General features: G+C 35.8%; 1 protein-coding gene across 2 annotated transcripts in view; it reads left to right on the top strand.

The window, feature by feature from the left end:
- The window catches only part of SYN2 (synapsin II), a 145030-nt gene that overhangs the window by 30571 nt on the left and 94817 nt on the right, over window positions 1-19642 (top strand). For both annotated transcript variants that reach the window (XM_003641989.6, XM_040646674.2), the window contains exons 2-3: window positions 16391-16448; window positions 18774-18865. In XM_003641989.6, coding sequence (XP_003642037.4) covers window positions 16391-16448; window positions 18774-18865 — 150 coding nt within the window. The remainder of the gene's footprint in view (window positions 1-16390; window positions 16449-18773; window positions 18866-19642) is intronic.

Here is a 19642-nt window from a genome sequence, read left to right on the forward strand (position 1 = left end):
TAACTATGTGGGGGAAGGGGCAGACATCTGCTGATTTGCCTTCAGCTGTAGAATCTCTAAAACGAGTCTTTGAAGCCATAATAGAAATTTCAGTGGGGAAAACATGTAGAGATATAGCCTATTCGTTGTGGCAATTCTTTCTTTTCTATTCTTGTGAGGGTAACAACCTCATAAGAGTAATAAAAATAATGAAAAAATATAGGTATTGCTTTTTGTCTAAACCAGTTTATGCATACAAAAATGCTGGAAAAACAGAAGCATTGCCAGTTCTAGGCATTCAGATAGAGTCCCTCAAAATACTACTTCATCAGAGCATGAGACTTAAAATATATATATATTGGTTATGAGAATGAAAGCACAAGAAATCAAATATTTTTAAAATTTTCTTCTATTTAAGAAGTTAATTTTTTCCCAAACAGCTTCAAGTATGATAGTTTGTCTTTCTCATTTTCACCCAGTTCAAATCAGGTTCTCATCTAATTATGGTGTTAATAGTAAATATTCTATTGAGATTTAATATTTTTGAGGCTCATGTCATTAACTGTAAAGTCTGTTAAGAGTATTAATGAGTCTGTAAGTAAATAATCTACATCCAGTTTGGTATCTGATTTTTATTGATTGTTCAGCACAAATCATCTTTAGCCATTGGGCTTATCTTATGGAATACATATCAACTGCATTAATGATTTAACAATTATTTTGAACTTCTATATAATTTGGTTTTAGGGAAAGGATTTACAGCAGTCTTTTGTCTGGGCTGACAGTTTTCTTGTTGAAATTCTCTTGTGTGTTAAATCTGCCAGGCACAGGCTGGTGCTTGATATGCAGGTGTTCATGCATTTCTCCTTCTAAACCAGCTAAGCAAATTACACAGATGAAAGATAAAGTAGGCAAAAATAAGCAATGCTTACAGTGTTCCTACATTTTTTTTTTCTAACAGATATGGAGCTCTGAGAGCTTTTTGCCTTCAGCTGAAATTAAAAAAAAAAAAAATCTTCCTCTAAGATCACTACTATTGAAACTGTGCTATTCATGCATAAGATACAAATGCCTTCCCTCTAAAATGTTCCTTCGATGTAAACTCCTTTGTTGTAATGGGTACTCTGAAATCAGAGACCTCAGAAGCCACAGGTGCGTCACCTACAAAGGCCAAGTATGATGTCTGAAATATTTGGAGGGGACTTGTCTGTCTTATTCAGATTAATACATAACTGTGTTCTATTCAAATTAATGTAGCAGGAAGATTTGTTAGAAAATGATACTCATAAGCTGTCATAAATTATTCTATATGTATATACTTAAATGCTTCTTGGAACTGGGAACTTAAATGCTTCTTGGAACATACTATTGCTATGTAATGTTAAATTCTGAGTCATTTGTGTTTGAAAAACGTATCCTTCTCTAAGGCACGCGTAGTGTGCAAGTGACTTAAGCACGTGGTATTAACTTCTGCAGTGAGTCATGGAGTGAAACAAGAGGAAGAATAATTTGGGATTAGGATTTTACATAATCAAAACCTTGCTTTGATTTTTTTATTTGAGAATCCTTTCTGAAATATCTTTTATTTGAGAGACAATTGTGTAGAGGAAAGTAAACTGTTTTACATAGGAACATGTGTTAGAGTTATTCTTTTAGTTTTCTTGCATGTCATCTTGTTCCGCTGTGCTATGAAACTCTGATTTGATTTTCTTCTATTAATTGGCTTTTGATTCTTTTGGCCCTTTTAGTTTGAATTCATGAATTCACGTTATACTCAACATTTACTCATTTTTGAGTACAATTTTATGTCTTCTGTAGTGTATTTTTCAGAGTAAAAAGCATCTATCTCCTGTAATTATAGGATATGTAATTCTTTTATCTTGCCTAAGGATTGACTTGCTTGGAGGAAATTCATCAAAGGAGAGGGCTCACTTGTTTTCATCAGCTTCTTAAAGCTTTTTCTCCTTGTTTTTATTTTTATTTATTTTTATTTTTATTTTTCAGATTTTTATCTTTATCATTGCAATGAAGAATAATACACCATTGTCCTCAACTGTTTTCTGGTGATTGATTTAAATAGGTCTTTATAATTGCATTGGGGTTTTTAAAAATGCCAAACATTAGATGGCAATAATGCTACTGATAATTTAGAGCTGGTCTTTAGCATTCTTACCTTATAGCAATACAAAAAAAAATGAAGCACTGTCATTATTCTCCTCTTCTTTCAGTGATATCTGTAGAGCTTTTCTTTTTCACAGTTTCATTTTAGTCTCATGTCGCAACACTGGAAGAACTGGTAGGCATTAGAATTCAGGTGATGAAGATTTACTTAAGAGTTGGTGAGCCAGGCTGCAGAGGAAATATTGGATTTGTCTGGCCTAGAACAAATGTTGCTTCAAGAAATTCCTGAATTTACTTAATATAATTAAATTCTCTGTAAATGAAGGCACTTGTTAAAAGCACCAGAACTGTTTGCTATAGGGATCTTTTATACTGCAGGTTAATCATTTTCATTTGATTTCTTTCAAAAAAATTTGTTACTAACAATTTGCTGTCCTATAGAGCCATGCTATTTGTTGAATTTTGCAAGTTGCATAAAGATGGATTTTATGGATCTATTTTTGTGATCCTTTAAGGTCACATACCTTTGCTGTCATTTAAAGTTAAGATCTTCTCCTCACCTTCCTGCTGCTTCAATGCCAGCACAAATGTTCTTAGGACAGAAATATAACTGCTAGACTGCAGCCCAAACTTAATTAGCTTTACAGTGGAGGTATGTGAATGCTGTACTGGGATGGTAATGTGCAGCTGCAGCCACAGCGAGGGCCAAGGAAATTCATTGGTTTTGGCAGAACTGGCTTCTAAAGTCAGCTTTAAATGGTTGTGAAAGTTTCATGTCTCTCTGGATTGTTCCTCTCTGGCTTTGTTCTCCTCTTCCATGTGAGGGCATGAGGAAAAAAACTCAAGTTGCACTAGGTGAGGTTTAGATGAGATATCAGAAAGTCATTCATTGTGGAAGAGGTGGCTGGGCATTGGAGTAGACTACACAGGGAGGTGGTGGTATTCCCACCCCTGGAAGTCTGGGATGAATTTGATTGTATGTGTAATGGCAGAAATGCGAAGCCCAGGAAAAATATAATTAAGCTTGGTGCAGAAAGCCATAAATCATTGACACTGTTTGTTTAAACAAGAAGAAAGGAAAAAAAACTAGTTATATTTAGCATATTTTTGCTCTGCTTTCACTAGGAGGTTAGGCAACAGATGACAGAATAGTTGTTGATATAAGTTTCACTGTGTTAACTTACTTTCTGTCATCCTAGTGATGGTTTGCAAAATACCGTATAATTAGTGATTCTTGACTCTGATACAATACCTGCACACTTAGAAAGAAAGGCAAGACTTTATAAAGTCAAAGGAAATTTGACATGCTGATGTTGGCAGACATCTACACACATGTATGCACGTATATGTATGCATATATGTGTGTGTGTATATATAGGCATACACAGACATAACTACCGTTTCAATTTCAGGTAAGATTTCTGTTGTCAAAATAGCCAATTTAACCTGGAACAGAAGTACTGCATGTAAAAACTGTACAGAACTATCGCAAGTGTTGACAAGGTTTTTTAAAATTTAATATGAAGTGTGGTACTGCATGTACAAGGAGGATGAAACCCAAACCCCCTCAAAACAGCTTGCAAAAATATAGCAGAGGAAAGGAAAAAGAACCTGAGAAAGGGAACATTTCAAAATCTTGGTGTGGAACAATATTTTGTGTGGCTAGAAGGAAAGCAGAAAGTAGGGAGAAAACCTTGGTGTAGTCAGCCTGTATCTCACTTTACATAACACATGTAGGTATCTAGCTGAGGTGAAACTTAAACAACAATGGTACAACTTCTATGTAAAGTAGCTAATTTTGTCTCTAGAAGACTCAACAATTTGGTATCAGTGTCAGCAAAACAGTACAGAAGATTGTAAAGAACTCTCCTGGGAAAAAGGAGATGCCAGTTCAGAGAAGAATAATGATAGTTTTTTTATCTTTCTTGACAGTTTTGTGAATTTAATGTCTTTCCTATTTTTTTTCAAACCATGACGATTAATTTCAATTTCATCAAATTAGTCTGTGCCAGTCAAAACTGCTTGCTTCAGCAAGTTTGAAGATGGAAGCAAACACTCCCATGTTATGGAGAAGGCTTAGCAGTTAATGAACATAACAATATGTTCTTTGGGTCTGATTTGCATTCTTAGTGTTTTTAAGTGAGATAGCACTGATATTTAATTGGAACTGAACAGTAGTCACGGCATAGCAACTGTTCAAGTCGCGGCTAAGTTCATCTGACAGTTGCTTTTTCATGCCTTCAGAGAAACCAACACAATTTAATAACTGTCCTAATATTGTGAGCACTCAGTTTTCTTGTGTGCATCTTTCTTTCCCATTCTGTTTTCTTTCCCCTTTTTCATTATTGCAGCTTTTGGAATTGAGTAAGAATCTCAGCTATACTTTCAAATAAATAAAAAGTTGACACTTCATATGAAGAGAATTGAGAGTTTACAAAATGATACATGATTCTTTTTATTTGCTGTATACTATTTTCCTTAAAGTTAAAAGTATCTCTTAAGTTTAGGAATCTCCTACTCTAAGCTTGTGATTTTTGTCAGGCCTGTGACTCAGAAATTTATTTATTTTTTTGTGTTCTATGTTCTTGCTCTGACAGATTTTTGCCTTCCCACAGACTGCTCCCATCTGTTCAGGGTGATGGGTTTTCTGTCTGTACTCAGGAGGAAGCATATTGTGGAGTTTGAGTGAGAAATTTTACCTAGAGAAACCACTAGTTCTTGAAGTCTAGTTCAACTTGGTTGCCAGGACTACTGCATCGTAGGCAAATAGAATAAAAAATTTGCAATCCTCTTGCATAAAATTGAGAATTATAGCCTTCCGACTGACAGAGAGGAGAAAAATGTGTGAGAATGAAATACAAATTCTGTGTAAACATTGACTGTGGCATGTTTGAGACTAGAGAGGTGGAACATATGTAGGTGGATGGGTGGGGAAGAAGGGAACAGGAGCGAGAAAGTGTGAATCTGGGAATGGAACAAAAAGTGATAATACATTTTGTTGTGCAAAAAAGTAAAATCGAAATAGGAGATCTCATTAGAATTGATGACTTTTCAAAATACTACCAATGCCTGTCGTTTTGAAATATTCTAGCTGACAAATCTGATAAAAATTCACAAAACACAGTGATTTTTCATGTGCATGAAATGAGTGACTGTTTTGACAGTTGGCCACTGCCTTTGAAGGCTTTTGTTGTTGTTGTTGTTTTGTGTGTGTGTGTGTGTGTGTGTATGTTTTTGGGTTTTTTGTTTGATTTGTTTTTTTCTTTAAATCAGTAATTTAGTAAATTTCATACTTGTTTCTGCTGCTGCCCGTCTGTACTGGATCACCAGTTTACGGTCTTCCCAGCAGATGGCGGTGTTCAACCAAACATGGGGGAAGCCTGCTCTGGTTTTGTTTCGTACAGATGGCAATTCCTGCAGAAACTGGTTCGGTTACGTGGATTAAGTAAACGTAGGCTTTGTAGAAATTCACCTTGTTTTGTTTTGCTTTCCTTTCACAGCAAAGTGGTGAAATTGGGCAGCTCATTAAGTTTAATTAAAATATAAAAGATATGAAATAACATAAGGAGATGTCGAATGTTTTGTCTTAAGTAATCGAGTGGACAATTTGAAAGGCATCTAGAAGGAATATCTGTAATTGCTGCTTTATTAAAAATCCCAAAGAGTGGTTTTGGTTGCTCTTAAATCTTAATGGAGGAATCTGATCTTACTGGCTTTGTATCGTTACTGCATATTATGGCAATATATTTTTAAAAAAGGACCTACTGAGAATTCTGGTGAGAATTCCTTATCAAAAACAGTGTATAAGATTCATAAGGTTCAGTTTTCAACTCAACAGTGTGAATTGCTTTTAATTTAAGTTCTGGATTAAAAAAAAAAAAGAGAGAGAAAAGAGAAAAGCTGCATTTACAGAAAACAGAGTTATAAAATTGAATTTCTCAGGTGGCATATTCAGGGCCACAGATAGAAACTGCTGTTCTTATATGTAGTCAGAAATCGTATTTGCTGATTTTATTTTAAAAAACTAATTGCCCTGTCTAGAAATCCCTGTGGCATTTTGCTTTTATCAAGCTATTAGGAATTCAGTGATTACTTTCTCATTTTGCTGTGTTGCATTTTTTCAGTTGTTTGTTTTTGTCTTACTTTCCTATTTCACAACTGGTAAAAATAAATATTTTGGAGAAAATGGCAGGCAGGCAGTTATTACATATGAATTTGATAGGAGAGCTGTCTGAAAACAATCACTGACATAACTAAAGTCTAGTTTGTGTTGATGCAGTAGTAAGCTAGAATGAGCGTAGCAGTGCTTCTTTCTTTAGCAAACTAAACTTGCAGTGTGAATATTCTGATTCTCTCATTCTGAAAGGTTTTTGACACATCCTGAGTTTTTGTCCCAACAGGCCTTATTGTAGAATAACCAAGAAAACATTCTTTCTCTGAATGCTGTTATTTGCTCATGTTTTGTTTACTCACTGGAACGATCATCCTTGCCCAGAGTCATAAATTCACTAGCAAAAATATTTACCAGTAACTAGCTGCAGATTTGGGATGTTACGTAACAAGGACTTGCACACGCCTGCTGTTTCCATCTTTGCCAAGTGGCAGTATTTTCATGGGAAAAGTACTCCCGTCTTTTTCTCTAACGACTCCTCATCCAAATGAAACAGTGCCATAATCTGCAGACTTCTGGTTGCCCAAGGGTCCGTTAGTGGAGAGGTGACTAGTAGCATAAGTGAGCCACTTCCCATTAGGGACTGAAGTGAGTAGGCGTAGCCCATAAAATGATGTAGAACTGGATTCAGTTCATCTCCTGGGCATCCTTCACTAACATGATGTATATTGCCAACTAAATTTAAAGCAGTCTTTCCACAGAATAGCTCCTAGAGGGAAGATCTGCTCAAATCTCCTAGAACTTGGAACCACCTTTGCTATTGTGTGCTAAAGAGAACAGGTCCTGTTCTCACCCCTGTAGGCCCTGAGGAATTAGTCACGTAGATGTGAACTGTTCAATTATGAAACTATTACAGCTATTGCTATGTTTTGTTATATGTCAGAACAGAATATTTATTTGTCTTAGTTGTTTTGTGTCTGTTACACTGCCATTTTTGGCAGTGACTCTCATAACCATATGATAATTAACAGCATTTAGTTGAGCAAAAAGTAAAAGTAAAGCTCAGCTGGGAGGGGAAAGATGTTGGAATACAGTTCTGTGTTCAGCAGATGCTTCTGCTCATCACAGCTGTAATGTACTGCCAGTCAGCTAGGCCCTGGGCTCCTGGGGGACTTGCAACACAGGCCTGTTGGGAGAATGCTGCATACTGCATACTGCTGTTGGCATACTGCTGAATTTCAAAATCAGGGATTCGTGGAACAGCTTATGTTAGATTTTGCCCCTCTTTCGGGGCTGAATGTGACCTTGGTGTAATCTTTCATTGCGGGCTGGTGCAGTTGCACAGCAGGCACTTGGGGCAGCGTGGGACTTGGTTGATTCCAGTGTTTATTAAGCACTAAAAACTCGGATCAAATTTGTTAAACAAATAAATGAGGATGTGAGCGATTGTGGGATTTTGTATTAATGACATGTATAGTTGGACTAAAATGAGTATATTGCTCATGGAGATTTCTTAGTTTATTATTAAATTTGGCTTCTAATGAGGTGAATTGTAAGCAAATAAAGCAGTCACACATCTGCTTACAAAATTCCAAACATGAGACAGTACTTTCATGAAACTTAATGTCATATATCTGCATTACAATTCTCATATTTTATGACTTCTCATTTGTCTCTACATCCTTGAGGCTCATGGTATGTTTTTTTTTTTGTTAGATTCTGCTAGACTTCACCTTTTTTATGGACAATATTTCATTTAGGGAAGGGCTGGGTACTGCTATCAGTCTAGTGTGTTACCTGTGGTGCCAGTTTATCCTAAAGAAAAAATTTATTCGCTAACTTCAGCAGTACCAGAAAATTCTGTTATTCTCCAGTTCATAATGGGAGGCTGGAAGTCTTTAGGAACACAGGCTCTTGTTTGACTTTTTAGAGAATATTAAAATCAATAAAACAGTCTGTATTTTAAGTACAGGCAAAATTATGTCTGATTATACTTCTAACTGTAATATTAGCTTAGTTTTATAATGTACTTGGAAAGCTTAGTTCTGAAGAGAAGAGACTGTTCCTTTCAGTGAGAGGGAAAAACTTCTAGTGATAAAACAGAAGTCCTGGTATGTCTGAAAACATAGACAGAAAGAGATCATGGAAGTGTCAAGAAGAAGTGTCAAGAAGAAGAACATACTCACTGGAATAGAAGGTCAGATAGCCTATATTCTGTATTATGCAGCACTGCATCATCACCTTATCACATTATCGTTTTTACATGCTGGATGTTTCACATACAGCTATACACAGCTCAACAGCTACAAGAAGAGGGAGCTGTTCTTGGAATCTGCCACATCATTCTGTGCACTTCCCTGCAGAACATGGCATAAAATGTGGTTTAAAAACAAAAACAAGAAAGCAAAAAGACAAAAAAAAAAAAAGTTAAAATAAAAGAGTAATATGGAAAGCATGAGCAATTACTAGTAATTTAATCCATTTCAAAATCAGTAACTGTTTCCTTGTGGGTTTCTGCTAGCCCTGCATTAAGTGCATATAGACTGTTCATGTTGTTGCTGTTAATATGCTTTCTCTAGTAGATCTAAAACTATTTACAAGTAAGATTCATACTGTAAATCATGCATGTACTGTATATCATGCATAACATCAATCATTCAGCACAAGTATCTGCCTAACTTTAGAGTAATTATTTCCTCTGTTTTCAGCTCCTGCCTGTCACTGCTATCTCCTTTTCTTTGAAAGAGGGGTTCACTATCATGAGATAATGACGAATCTGTGTTTTTCTGTGGCTAGAAACATCTTTTTTTTTTTTTACCAATCTGATGTACATTTCTTTCCACAGAAGAGGGCAGTAAAAGCCATATACTTTCTTTACTGTGCCTATGAAGGTAATAAACCAAATTAGTTAAGCAGAGCTGTAAAGATGAGGTTTTTCTGATTGATCAACGTGGAGAAATGGGGCAAAAAGTGACCATCTAAGTCTAATCTTAAGTTACACTAACATGAATAAAGATTAAAAGATTTGCTTGGGATCTTGACTTCAAGGCCACCTCTAGTATTCCTGTAACTCTGTGTCTACTTGATGGAGGTGAAAGGATCTCTGAACCAAACATCAAAGCAACTGCTAGTCTGTGAGAACTTGTTTAATCTTTTCTCACTTAAATCTGGTTTGGTGTTGATGAGCCCGTACTATAGTCACGTGGCTTTGAAATCCTCATGGAGAGTCCAGCTGGAAGAAATACTCTGGCTGCCTGTACCATCATTGTCATTCTCTGCAATGAGAATGCTTTTTAGATTGTGTGTGTGTATCTAACAGGATATTCTGGCTTTTGTGGTAATAATCCCTTCTCCTATGCCCAGCCTTTCCCCTGAGCCTTGTCCCTGTGTGTACGGTTGAAGACGTAAGGTCTGCAGTTAAGGCTGGAGGTTTGATGTTGCACTTAATCTAGTTTAGCTACAATCTGTGGCTGAAAGGCACAAATTATCTTTCTCGCCTTCTCTTCAGACATATGTGAGTTTTGCACGCTTCCCTTTTTGTGTCATTTCACTGACTGATTTGTTCAAAATCTCATCTATAGGATAAGCACAAAAGGAAACTGGAGAGTTTAAGGTAGATTTTGTGAATTAACTGCAGGGTTTCTGAAGATGAAAATTCACGCACGATAGCCCAACATATTACAAGGTGGTAACCATTTATAACATCTCCAGGTGTTAGGGAATGTAAATAGAAAAATTTAAGGGCAGATAAATTTCTGCTGAAGGGTAAGATAATGTGGGTTCAGTCTCAAAGATTTGTTCATTCTGGGCTGGCTATTATCACTTCATTTTCTTTACTTCAGTAGGAAAAAAAGTAAACTCAAATATCCCTTAATGTTATTTCTAGCTTTTAGTCCTAGGAAACTCGGAGCAACTGATGCCGAATATGCAGTTTGAGTCTTATAGCAGTAGGAGCCATTAAAACATTCAGCAGCATTTAGAACAGTAATCTTTCATAATTGGGTTAGTGGTGTTTTTCAGTATAGAAGCTTGGACTTTTTATTCAAAATGCAAATATAACCATGGAAAAGCATAGTGGTGGCTTGTTCTAATGAGTCTAACAGATTTGGGAAAGGTTATATAACATGTTGCATCAAGTAAGAGGTCTTCCAGTGATGAAGGAATGAACATTTAGAAACACTTTAATTCGTCATCTTGCAAAAATAACCAACAACACAAATTACACTGTGACCATAAATCTAGCAATGTGCTAGTGGTAAATATTACATAATTGTAGATGAGGGATTTAGAGACATAAACAGAAAGGCAGTCTAGCACTTGGTCATGAAAAAAGTTCATTTTTGGTAAAGCATGCTATTCAGAAAACTCAGCAAATTTAAGTCCAAATTAGATATTCAAGAGTAGGAGGCATATTCCTCCTGATTAAAGCTCTATTGAAAATACTGTATTCAGGCACAAAACAGGGTGACAAATAGAAGGGATCCTGATTAAAACAACAAAGATGGTTCTTGGCCTGGAAGATCTGTACTGTGGAATTAAAAATAAATAGCCCTCTTTTGTTTAAATAAGCAAAGATGATAACATTCTGATATGTCAAGGGGATAATTTTTTTTGTCTTTAAAAATGCTATTAATAAATTATGAGATAAAAATTGGGATTGAGTCAGATTGTGGAAGCCTCTGAAGGTGCCACATACAAAGCTGTTCTGGAAAAAAACACTCTAGCAAGAGGAATATGTAGCACAAGAGGGGAAGTGGAATGATTGCCAGTTAATCAGCTTGCATTCTTTATTTCTCAATAGTTCATTATTTATCCAAAACATTTTTAGAGTTTAATTTCTTTGGGCAATTTCTCTATTGTTTGGACAAGAAAATCCTCTACTGAAAAACACATTTTCATGAGCTCAGCCATCACCTGTAAAGGGAATGGTAAAACAGTTCTTAGACATAGTTTAGTGGTCAATGTTGGTGGTAGGTGGGTGGTTGGACTAGATGATCTGAGAGGTCTTTTCCAACATTAAGGATTCTGTGATTCATGCCTCTGAGGACAGACTGCATGAAGGAGTGAGCTCTGTTTTTTATCATATATTTAAGAGAAAGTTCTTCATTTCAGGTTGTAGAAGTCAGGGAAGAAAAACTCTGCACCAGAGGATGGTTGTTTCCTACAGATGTCTTGTACTTCCCAGTTAAGTTTGAACTATTCAGGTAAATGTACTTCTAAAAAACTGGGCAGATCAGCAATGAATAATCCTATTAGCTTGATAGATAATCTGTGTGATAGATTCTAATATTATAAGGCCATCTGGAGTGATTCCATGTCCTCGTATACATTAGGACTGCAAGTGCTTGGTTTTGTTCCCAGTAATTCTCTTTCCATATGATGTGATGGGCAAGTTTGGCATTGGAATATCAGAGACAGTGATTTCAGGTAAAGGTGTACAGTGGAGACCGAGACCAGTGGAAACATCGCAATGTCAAAAAAAATACGGCAGTGTTGTATCACTGGACACAGAGTGTGTTCAGAATGCATTTCTACTGTGACCTTTGATTAAAGAGAGGCCAAACCGCAATGGTGAATGTTGCATTACTGGCAGAAGCTAGTGCTTGAACAGTGTTTTTCTCCCTTCAGAAGGCAAGGCCATGACTTAATCTGAAGCAGTGCAGTAATTGTGTCATGCGTGTCATACTGTTCTTATGAAACTGATCAAGTTTCTGTGACTTCTCAGATCACACAGCGAGTAACTGGAAAGAACAACTCTTGTATCCTTTCCATTCCAGTGTCTTCATTGAATTTGACATTTCATCAAACTCAGTGATTAACAACAGAACTTAATTAGCATGGTGCAAAGTTGAACTATGGAATCTGATAACATAAGCTGTATTTTTTTTTTTTTTTACTTCAGAGCTGATAGAACATGCTGCTCTTCAAATTTACAGGCTCCTGGTAATGGAGGTTAATGATAATCTAATTAACCCCACCTCAACAGGGAGCACTACTAATGCTAGGAGTCGTGCACGAGTTGGTACATTCTGTGCTGATTTTTGTGGTGGTGGTCTGCTTCTTTTAAGGCAATTCTTGTTTTCTTAAGCTATTACTTTATGTTTTGCATTAGTAAAATACTCATTAGATCATGTGCAGAAGTATAACTTTACTATGAAACTTTTGATTTTTTTTTTAAACGAATTCAATAGTCATTTCTAACCAGATTTGAACTTGAAGACTGGATTTATTTTTTGTTCAACAGTTTTTATTCTCTCAGCTAGTGATCCAGATATTAACTTTTTGGAAATCTGTCTGCTTATGTCTGAATCAGAGTTTGCCAATATCTTTATATGCATGTGGAAATTCCTGTGAACCAGTTATTTGGGACTGTATGTGTATGTGTAAGTTACCTGGCTTCAAGTGAATTATGCTGTTTATACACATAGACAGGCTGCAATTTGTGTACTCTAGAGGGTGCTACTGTTCTAATTGGTGAACAAACTTTTGCCCAGTTGTAAACTGGCACTGTAATTATTTTTGAGCATACAAAGCTCTTATTGAAGTGAACAAAAATTGGATCCCACTGTTCTGGCGTGACTAGAAACTGGTGCTTAAGCGGATCTAAGTGATTCACTAAATTGACAAGAAGGGTAAATTGCAGTATTTAGGTGTGTGAGGTGCTGTGCAGATAGGAGACTTACATGAGCAGGGGCTTGCAGGACTAGAACCCATATTTTTACAGGATGTGTACTCTTTACTAAAGGCTCTTGCTGGTAAACTCTGCACTGTGGTGTTTAAGAATGCAAACTGAGTTGGCATAAGTCTGTTGCGTGGTAGGAAATAATTTTCCTGTTGATTTTGTTGCCAACTAAGTATAGTTCCAGTGTTAATGCTTTGTTCACTTACATCTTTTGTTTCATGGCATAGTAAGGTATTGTGGAAATGTACATAGCTGCTCAGTGATTTGAGGGAAATGTTTAAAATATATTTTAAATAAAGACTGAAACATTTTTACTACTCGCTGCTTCGTTGTCCTTGCCAAAACTAAATAGCATGAGGTCATATTTGGCTGTGTCTATGGCAACTCTATATTTCATAGTGGTTTAACTTTAAATGTGAAAGATTTTTGTCCAGAAAATTAATTGTGAAGCAAGAAATTCAAGATATGTGAAATATTTATGCATAGATTCTGAGTACAAGTAGTTCATGCTAATAACTGTAATAAGGAACAGTTATAAGGCACTCAGGTGCCTTGACTAGAAGTCCCAGTGTTGAAGGCATTACTCCATTTCTGCTGAGGTGCTGCAGGAGTTCGTGTACAAATATTCCATGCTTGGGGCTGAAACAAATAAGGTGTAACTAGAATTTCAAACTACCTTTCAATAAAAGTCTGCAAATTAATAACACTGTATTATTTTATTCCCCGTTTTCCCTTAGGAAAAATAAGGTAATTATTTAAGTAATGTCTTTATGATAGGATTGCAAATAGGAAAATAATCAAATAAGGCATGACTGTATTTCCTGAGCATGGTAAATAAAACACAATCTAAGTTCTATTTCACAGCATACTCCCAGTATGAGTACCTCAGAGTTTCATCTGGAATTAGAATCGTAGAATGATTAAAGCTGGAAAAGACCTCTAAGATCATCAAGTCCAGCCATCGAGCTATCATCACCATGCCCACTAAACTGTGCCACATCTCCACATTTCTTGAACTCCAGGGACAGTGACTCCACCACTTCCCTTGGCAGCTCATTCCAATGCCTCACAACCCTCCGTGAAGAAATTTTTCCCGGTATTCAAACTGAACCTCCCTGGGTGACTTTATGCCATTACCTCTCTTCATACCACAGTTACCTGGGAAAAGAGACTCCCACCACACCACCACCTCCTTTCAGGTAACTGTAGAGCATTATAAGGTCTCCCAAGCCGCCTCTTCCTCAGACTGCACAATCCCAGTTCCCTCAGACACTTCCCATAATTGTGCTCCAGACAATTCACCAGCTTTGTTGCTTTGTTTCTCTGGACATGCTCCAGCACCTCAATGTCTTGTAAGCTCTTTTTTAAAGAGATCCAGATAAAATCTTGCTGTTTGTGGATCAATGTTTGGAGAATATTATTGAATATTACACATTTTTATATGGCTAATGTTGGCTGATGCCAATTTGAAAACAGATTTCTTTGAATGTTAGTGTTCTGCTTGTTTTCAAGCCCTAGATGACATAAATTTGGTACTTACTACGCTGTTTATTTTCAAAGCTGAAGTCATTTGTTGAAACATGAATCATGCCAGAGCGTAGTTGTTTAAAGGTTGCATCATCTCTAAATGATGCTGAAGTAGAAAAAGTAAATTTAAAGGGGTAGCATTGCACCTTAACTAATGTTTGGAGCACATTCTAATAAATGCAATAAATGTTATGCTGAAGAACAGAGGAGCCTCTCTTTGACTTTGTGGTTTCTTTAGTTCTATTTCCTGTAATGAAGTAATCAGCTGCTGACATTTGTTAAAGTATGTGCTCTAGTTGGCTTATTGTCTCTATATGGTCAAATTACCATTCATCACTGAAGAAACTGTATTACTCTGATTGTTTTTCAGTGTTAAAGGGGCAGCTATGCTATAAATTCACTCAGTTATGTAGCTAACATAATTCTATTTTAATCTGTTATATATGATGTCCAATAATGTATTTATTGTATGCATTGCTGCATTGTAAGTAAAAGTAGTTAAAACGTTTCCCGTAAAATTCAACAGTAGCCTTGCTATTAAACTAATTATCAGAACCAGAGTTTTAAATATTCTTTTCAAAGCAGTGAATCCTTTTTTAAAGAGACCAGATCTTTAAGCTGTCTGTCCCTATGAATTGGTCACTTTTCTCCTGAAACAGGTCCAGTGTTATCTTTGAACATGATACCTTCCTTTCTGCCCCGTGGCTTTTGCAGTCTTGAGTAATGTTGAGATGAACATGGTTGAACTGGTACTCCGTAACAAATATCATTACAAGATTTAATTTTGTCTATACATCTTCAGTTTTCAAGTAATTTTTGTAATCCCTGTATGAAATTTCAGAACAAATTTGGAAATAAAAAGTTATAAGTAATATAAATAAGTAATAATTCTGTAAGTTAGACTTGTGATGTAAGTTTATTTATCTTTATTGGCAAAATTATTTGGTAACATTACCCTCACTATGCAACTCATAGTGAAAGAGTGGATTTCAGACTTAATATCTTGTCTGCATTTATTGCAAAAAAAACCCAACAACCCAGTGTGAACCAGTAATACACATGCTTTCTTTATTATCATCTTACTGTGTATTCATACAGAACTCATTACTGAACAATATTTTAGTATCACACTACAGCATAAACAATTTCTTTGCTTATTACCGTCAGTTATCCAAAAAAATTGAAGAGATGGTTAAGAAATATGTTGCCAAGGGCAGCATTTGACATTGACCATTAAGCTATTGGATTCTTCTAGTGGTGGGCCTCACTGGGAAAAGGATTTTCCAAAAGCAATAATGAGTTGCTTTATTACATTGTTTAGATCACTTCCACTGATAAGATAAATTTGGTTGAACATAACAAATAATACTTTGTCCAATGTTGAAAATGAATAAAGTAACATTTTGTTGAAACTTGCGGTGTTGTATGTTTTGTTTTTGTTTTGTGTGGCAGATTTTTACCTGCTATTAGTAAAACTGGGAAAGGTACTCTAAGTTTTGGCCTAAACAAAGAAGATAAAGGGATACCATATTCCCTTTCTTTTTTAACTACAGAGTGCTTTTTCAACAAGTTGTTTTGTTTGTTTGCTTATTTTCATTCTTATTTACTTCAAGGCAGATGATTACTAGATTAGATACACAAGTTGCAGAAGACTAGAAAACTGTCTGCTTCTTAGGCCTGAGAGATTGGACCATTGTTTTATCATTTTATACATTGTTTTATAACTACTGCAGTTCATAACAGCTCATAATCTCTCTTTCAGATTAATTATAATGACACTTTAATTTTGAAAATCGCATTGGGTGATCTTAGAGAGAATTAGAAAACAGTATGGGAAATCACAAAACAAAATGGGATATTAGAGACAAAAGTGTAAAAGAATTTTTGTATAAAGGAAAGAAGAGAATCTTCATGTATTATTGATTACAGATCTATATCCTTGATTTTTATCTCCCTTTTCTTTCCTGCAGGGCCAAGGCTTTTCGTGGAAAAAAGGTCCATGGAGAATATGACATCAAGGTTGAACAGGTAATTAAATGACTCAACTATCCAGATTGTATTTTTTTTGTTAGCATTGATAGATATACAAACATATATAGTGTATAAATGGTATGCATGCTGTATATACATAAAAAGGCTACTCCAAAAGTGATGCCTCCTATTTTATTATGTTGGCCCACAACATCAGAGGTGGATGTTGGTGATATGGTAGTAAAGACTGAACCTTCCCATCAGTATTCCATTACATTTTGTTGCTATGTGGCAGATGACAGAAGAGAGGCAGCCTAACAAAATGATGTATGACATGGAAGTGTGCATGAAGAAAAAGCATGTAATAGAATTTCTCTGTGTGGCAAAAATAGCACCCACCGACATTCATCAATACTTACTGAAAGTTTTTGGAGACCAAATAGCAGATGTGAGCACAGTGAGGCCATGGGTGGTGTGCTTCAGCAGTGACAGTAGCGACAGTGAGCCACCTCCTCTGGGGCAGCTTGTTATGAGTGTGTTATGCTCATCCCTGTCAAAAAATGTAGGGCTATTGGTTAATTTACTTGTGTGTTGAAAATTATTGTTCTATAGCTGAGAATTGTCTCTATTAAACAGTGTTATTATGTTCTTTGTATTTGTTGTAGTTTCTATGGAAATAATTAGGAGGCATTACTTTTGGAGCAGCCTACAGACATACATATGCATACATGTAGTCCTTTGTACTTTAACAAAAACTCTCAAGTAAAAATGGTAATGTGGATCCAGCTTACCTAAATTCACTTTAATACTACAACATCTTGCTTGGCTCTGTTCTTTACACCATGAATGTCTGCCTCGTGTTCTTGGCTTGGAACAGCTTCACAGGGATCTTCAACAGTATTGGTGGAGAGAGGGGAAAAACAAAATGCTATTTCATCTCCAGATACTATTTGCGCATGTCAGACTGTGCAGTTGATAACGTGTGCATTCTTTACTATTAACAAAAGCTCTGCGTGGCTATGGTTTCCTTCATATGATCTCCCTTAGGACCAGGTCTCCCTTAAATCACTATGAATTTGAAGGTTTCTGAACCCTCTTAATCACTTTGTAATACATCAGCACCTTAAATTGTATACAAATATTACTAACTTTAGTGTTCTTTTCTTATTGCCAAAGAGTGCTATTTTTGTACTACTTACAGCATCCAACCTATAATCTACAATATTTTCTGTCATGTGCTAAGTTTTTAAAGTACAAAAACCTACGCTATGGATTTTCTTAATTGTATAACATCAATGAATGGGAGAGATTATTAGTCAATCTCAGATTAAAAAAAAAATGATTTTACAAGATACAAATATGTCAGTCTCTCACCTTTTCCATTGTTTTTACAATAATCTTAAATGTTCCCTTTGTGTTTAGAACATCATTATAATGATTCAAGGATGCATGTAAGCATATGGAATTTAATGAAGAGACATCCGTGCTTGAAGTCAAGAACATACTTAATCCATTGAGTTGGAATGGTGGCTAGAGGAGTCAATACCTGCCTTAACTGATGGCTAAATTCTTGAAGTCTTACTCAGATTTCACTTATAAACCTTCAATTATAAAGTTTTTCAAGAGCAGATTAATGAGAATTCTAACAGTCCCTATCTTCCGTTAGTGTCTGGGATAGCACAGACACTTTTGTTTATCCTCCAGAAGACACTTGGCTGCATTTCAATTATTCTGCTGTGTAATGTTATTGTAAAGTGCTTGGAGAGTCTAAGCTGATGAAAGAGTGGATAAATGAAAAACATCCTGTCTGTTTATTTCAAATAACTGTAGATTTAGAGTATGGATTTGGTTCCTTTCAAATGCCACATTTCCAGTGTGAGAACTTAGAGAAAATTATTTACTTGTGAGTTTTGCAAGTCAGTTGTTTAGTAGCACCATATATTTTTGAAAATAGAGTAAAAGCACAAAAAAGAAAGTAGTGAAGTATATGAAGGGAACAGGAGAAAAATCATGCTTACTAACTGTCATACAAAATTATTTGTCATATTTCTCTTCACGTTGGTTTTATGCTATTTGCTTCAAAACATTAGGTATGTTTTTGTTCTGCCTATGTTAATCTCTATTGTACACCATACCAAGCAACTATATAATCTCTACTGCATCACAGTCCTTCCTTATACAGCTTTTTACTTTATTTATATTATATTTTATCCAAATGTGCTATTACCCATACTGTGACCCACACTGTTGGTTTAATATCCTTTCACTGCTCATTGTGTTTCAAATATATACTGTTAGCAGTTCAGATACGTAAAGAAAGGGCTTTGGGGGGAAAAAAGGTAAAATAATACAAATTGGCTAATGTGAATCCTCTTTTCATAGGCAGAATTTTCAGAAATCAACTTGATAGCCCATGCTGATGGCAATTATGCAGTAGATATCCAAGTATTTCGAAATGGCACTAAAGTTGTCAGGTAAGAAAAACAAGATAACAGCAGAAAACAATAGGTGGCATAATTTATGCGAGTAAGATGTACTAACTAATTTTGTGTGGTGGGGATTTTGACAAATAGAACACACCTTGATCACTAAGCATGATGAGTATCTGAATATTGGAGTAGATCCTGAGACAGGAAGTAAACCTCTCAATGTTTAAATCACGTGGAAAATGGAGCAGGTACCCTTTGAGCTGTCTGAAACTGGCTCTTGACTGAAACTGACTATAGCTGCTGAGATTTTTCTCGCAGAGGCCACCCATGTAGCTCCCCACTACCAAAATTTTGCCATGTAAGCTCAATACAAAAGGGAATTAAGTCTTGTATAAATACATGTTTGGGAATCAGAGTTCTCAATTTGAGTGTTATATTTCTGTCAGATTTATGGCAGTCTTGGTGATTTAGTACATGCCAGACCGCTATAGATGAGAAATAATTGTTTTTAGCATTGAGTGTTTTCTATTCATTGAATCATAGAATAGCTCAGGTCAGAAGGGACCTTAAAGATCATCTAGTTCTGTTGGGCAGGGTTGACAACCATTTGCCTGCTTTACTTATCAGTTCCTGAGCAATAACAGATATAGAAGTATCCCGAGAACATATTCACAGTTTATATAAGTGATTTATCTTTCAGTGGCAAAAAGAAAATAAAACTGAAAAGCCACGATAACTTGTCTCTCCTCTTAATAGAGCTGCAATATTTTCTAGATGTTGATATTCTCAAAAACAATTTGTTCATTTATTAAAACCAATGTG

The sequence above is a fragment of the Gallus gallus genome, chromosome 12 (assembly GCF_016699485.2).
Source record: "Gallus gallus isolate bGalGal1 chromosome 12, bGalGal1.mat.broiler.GRCg7b, whole genome shotgun sequence".
In the NCBI taxonomy this organism is placed as follows: Eukaryota; Metazoa; Chordata; class Aves; order Galliformes; family Phasianidae; genus Gallus; species Gallus gallus.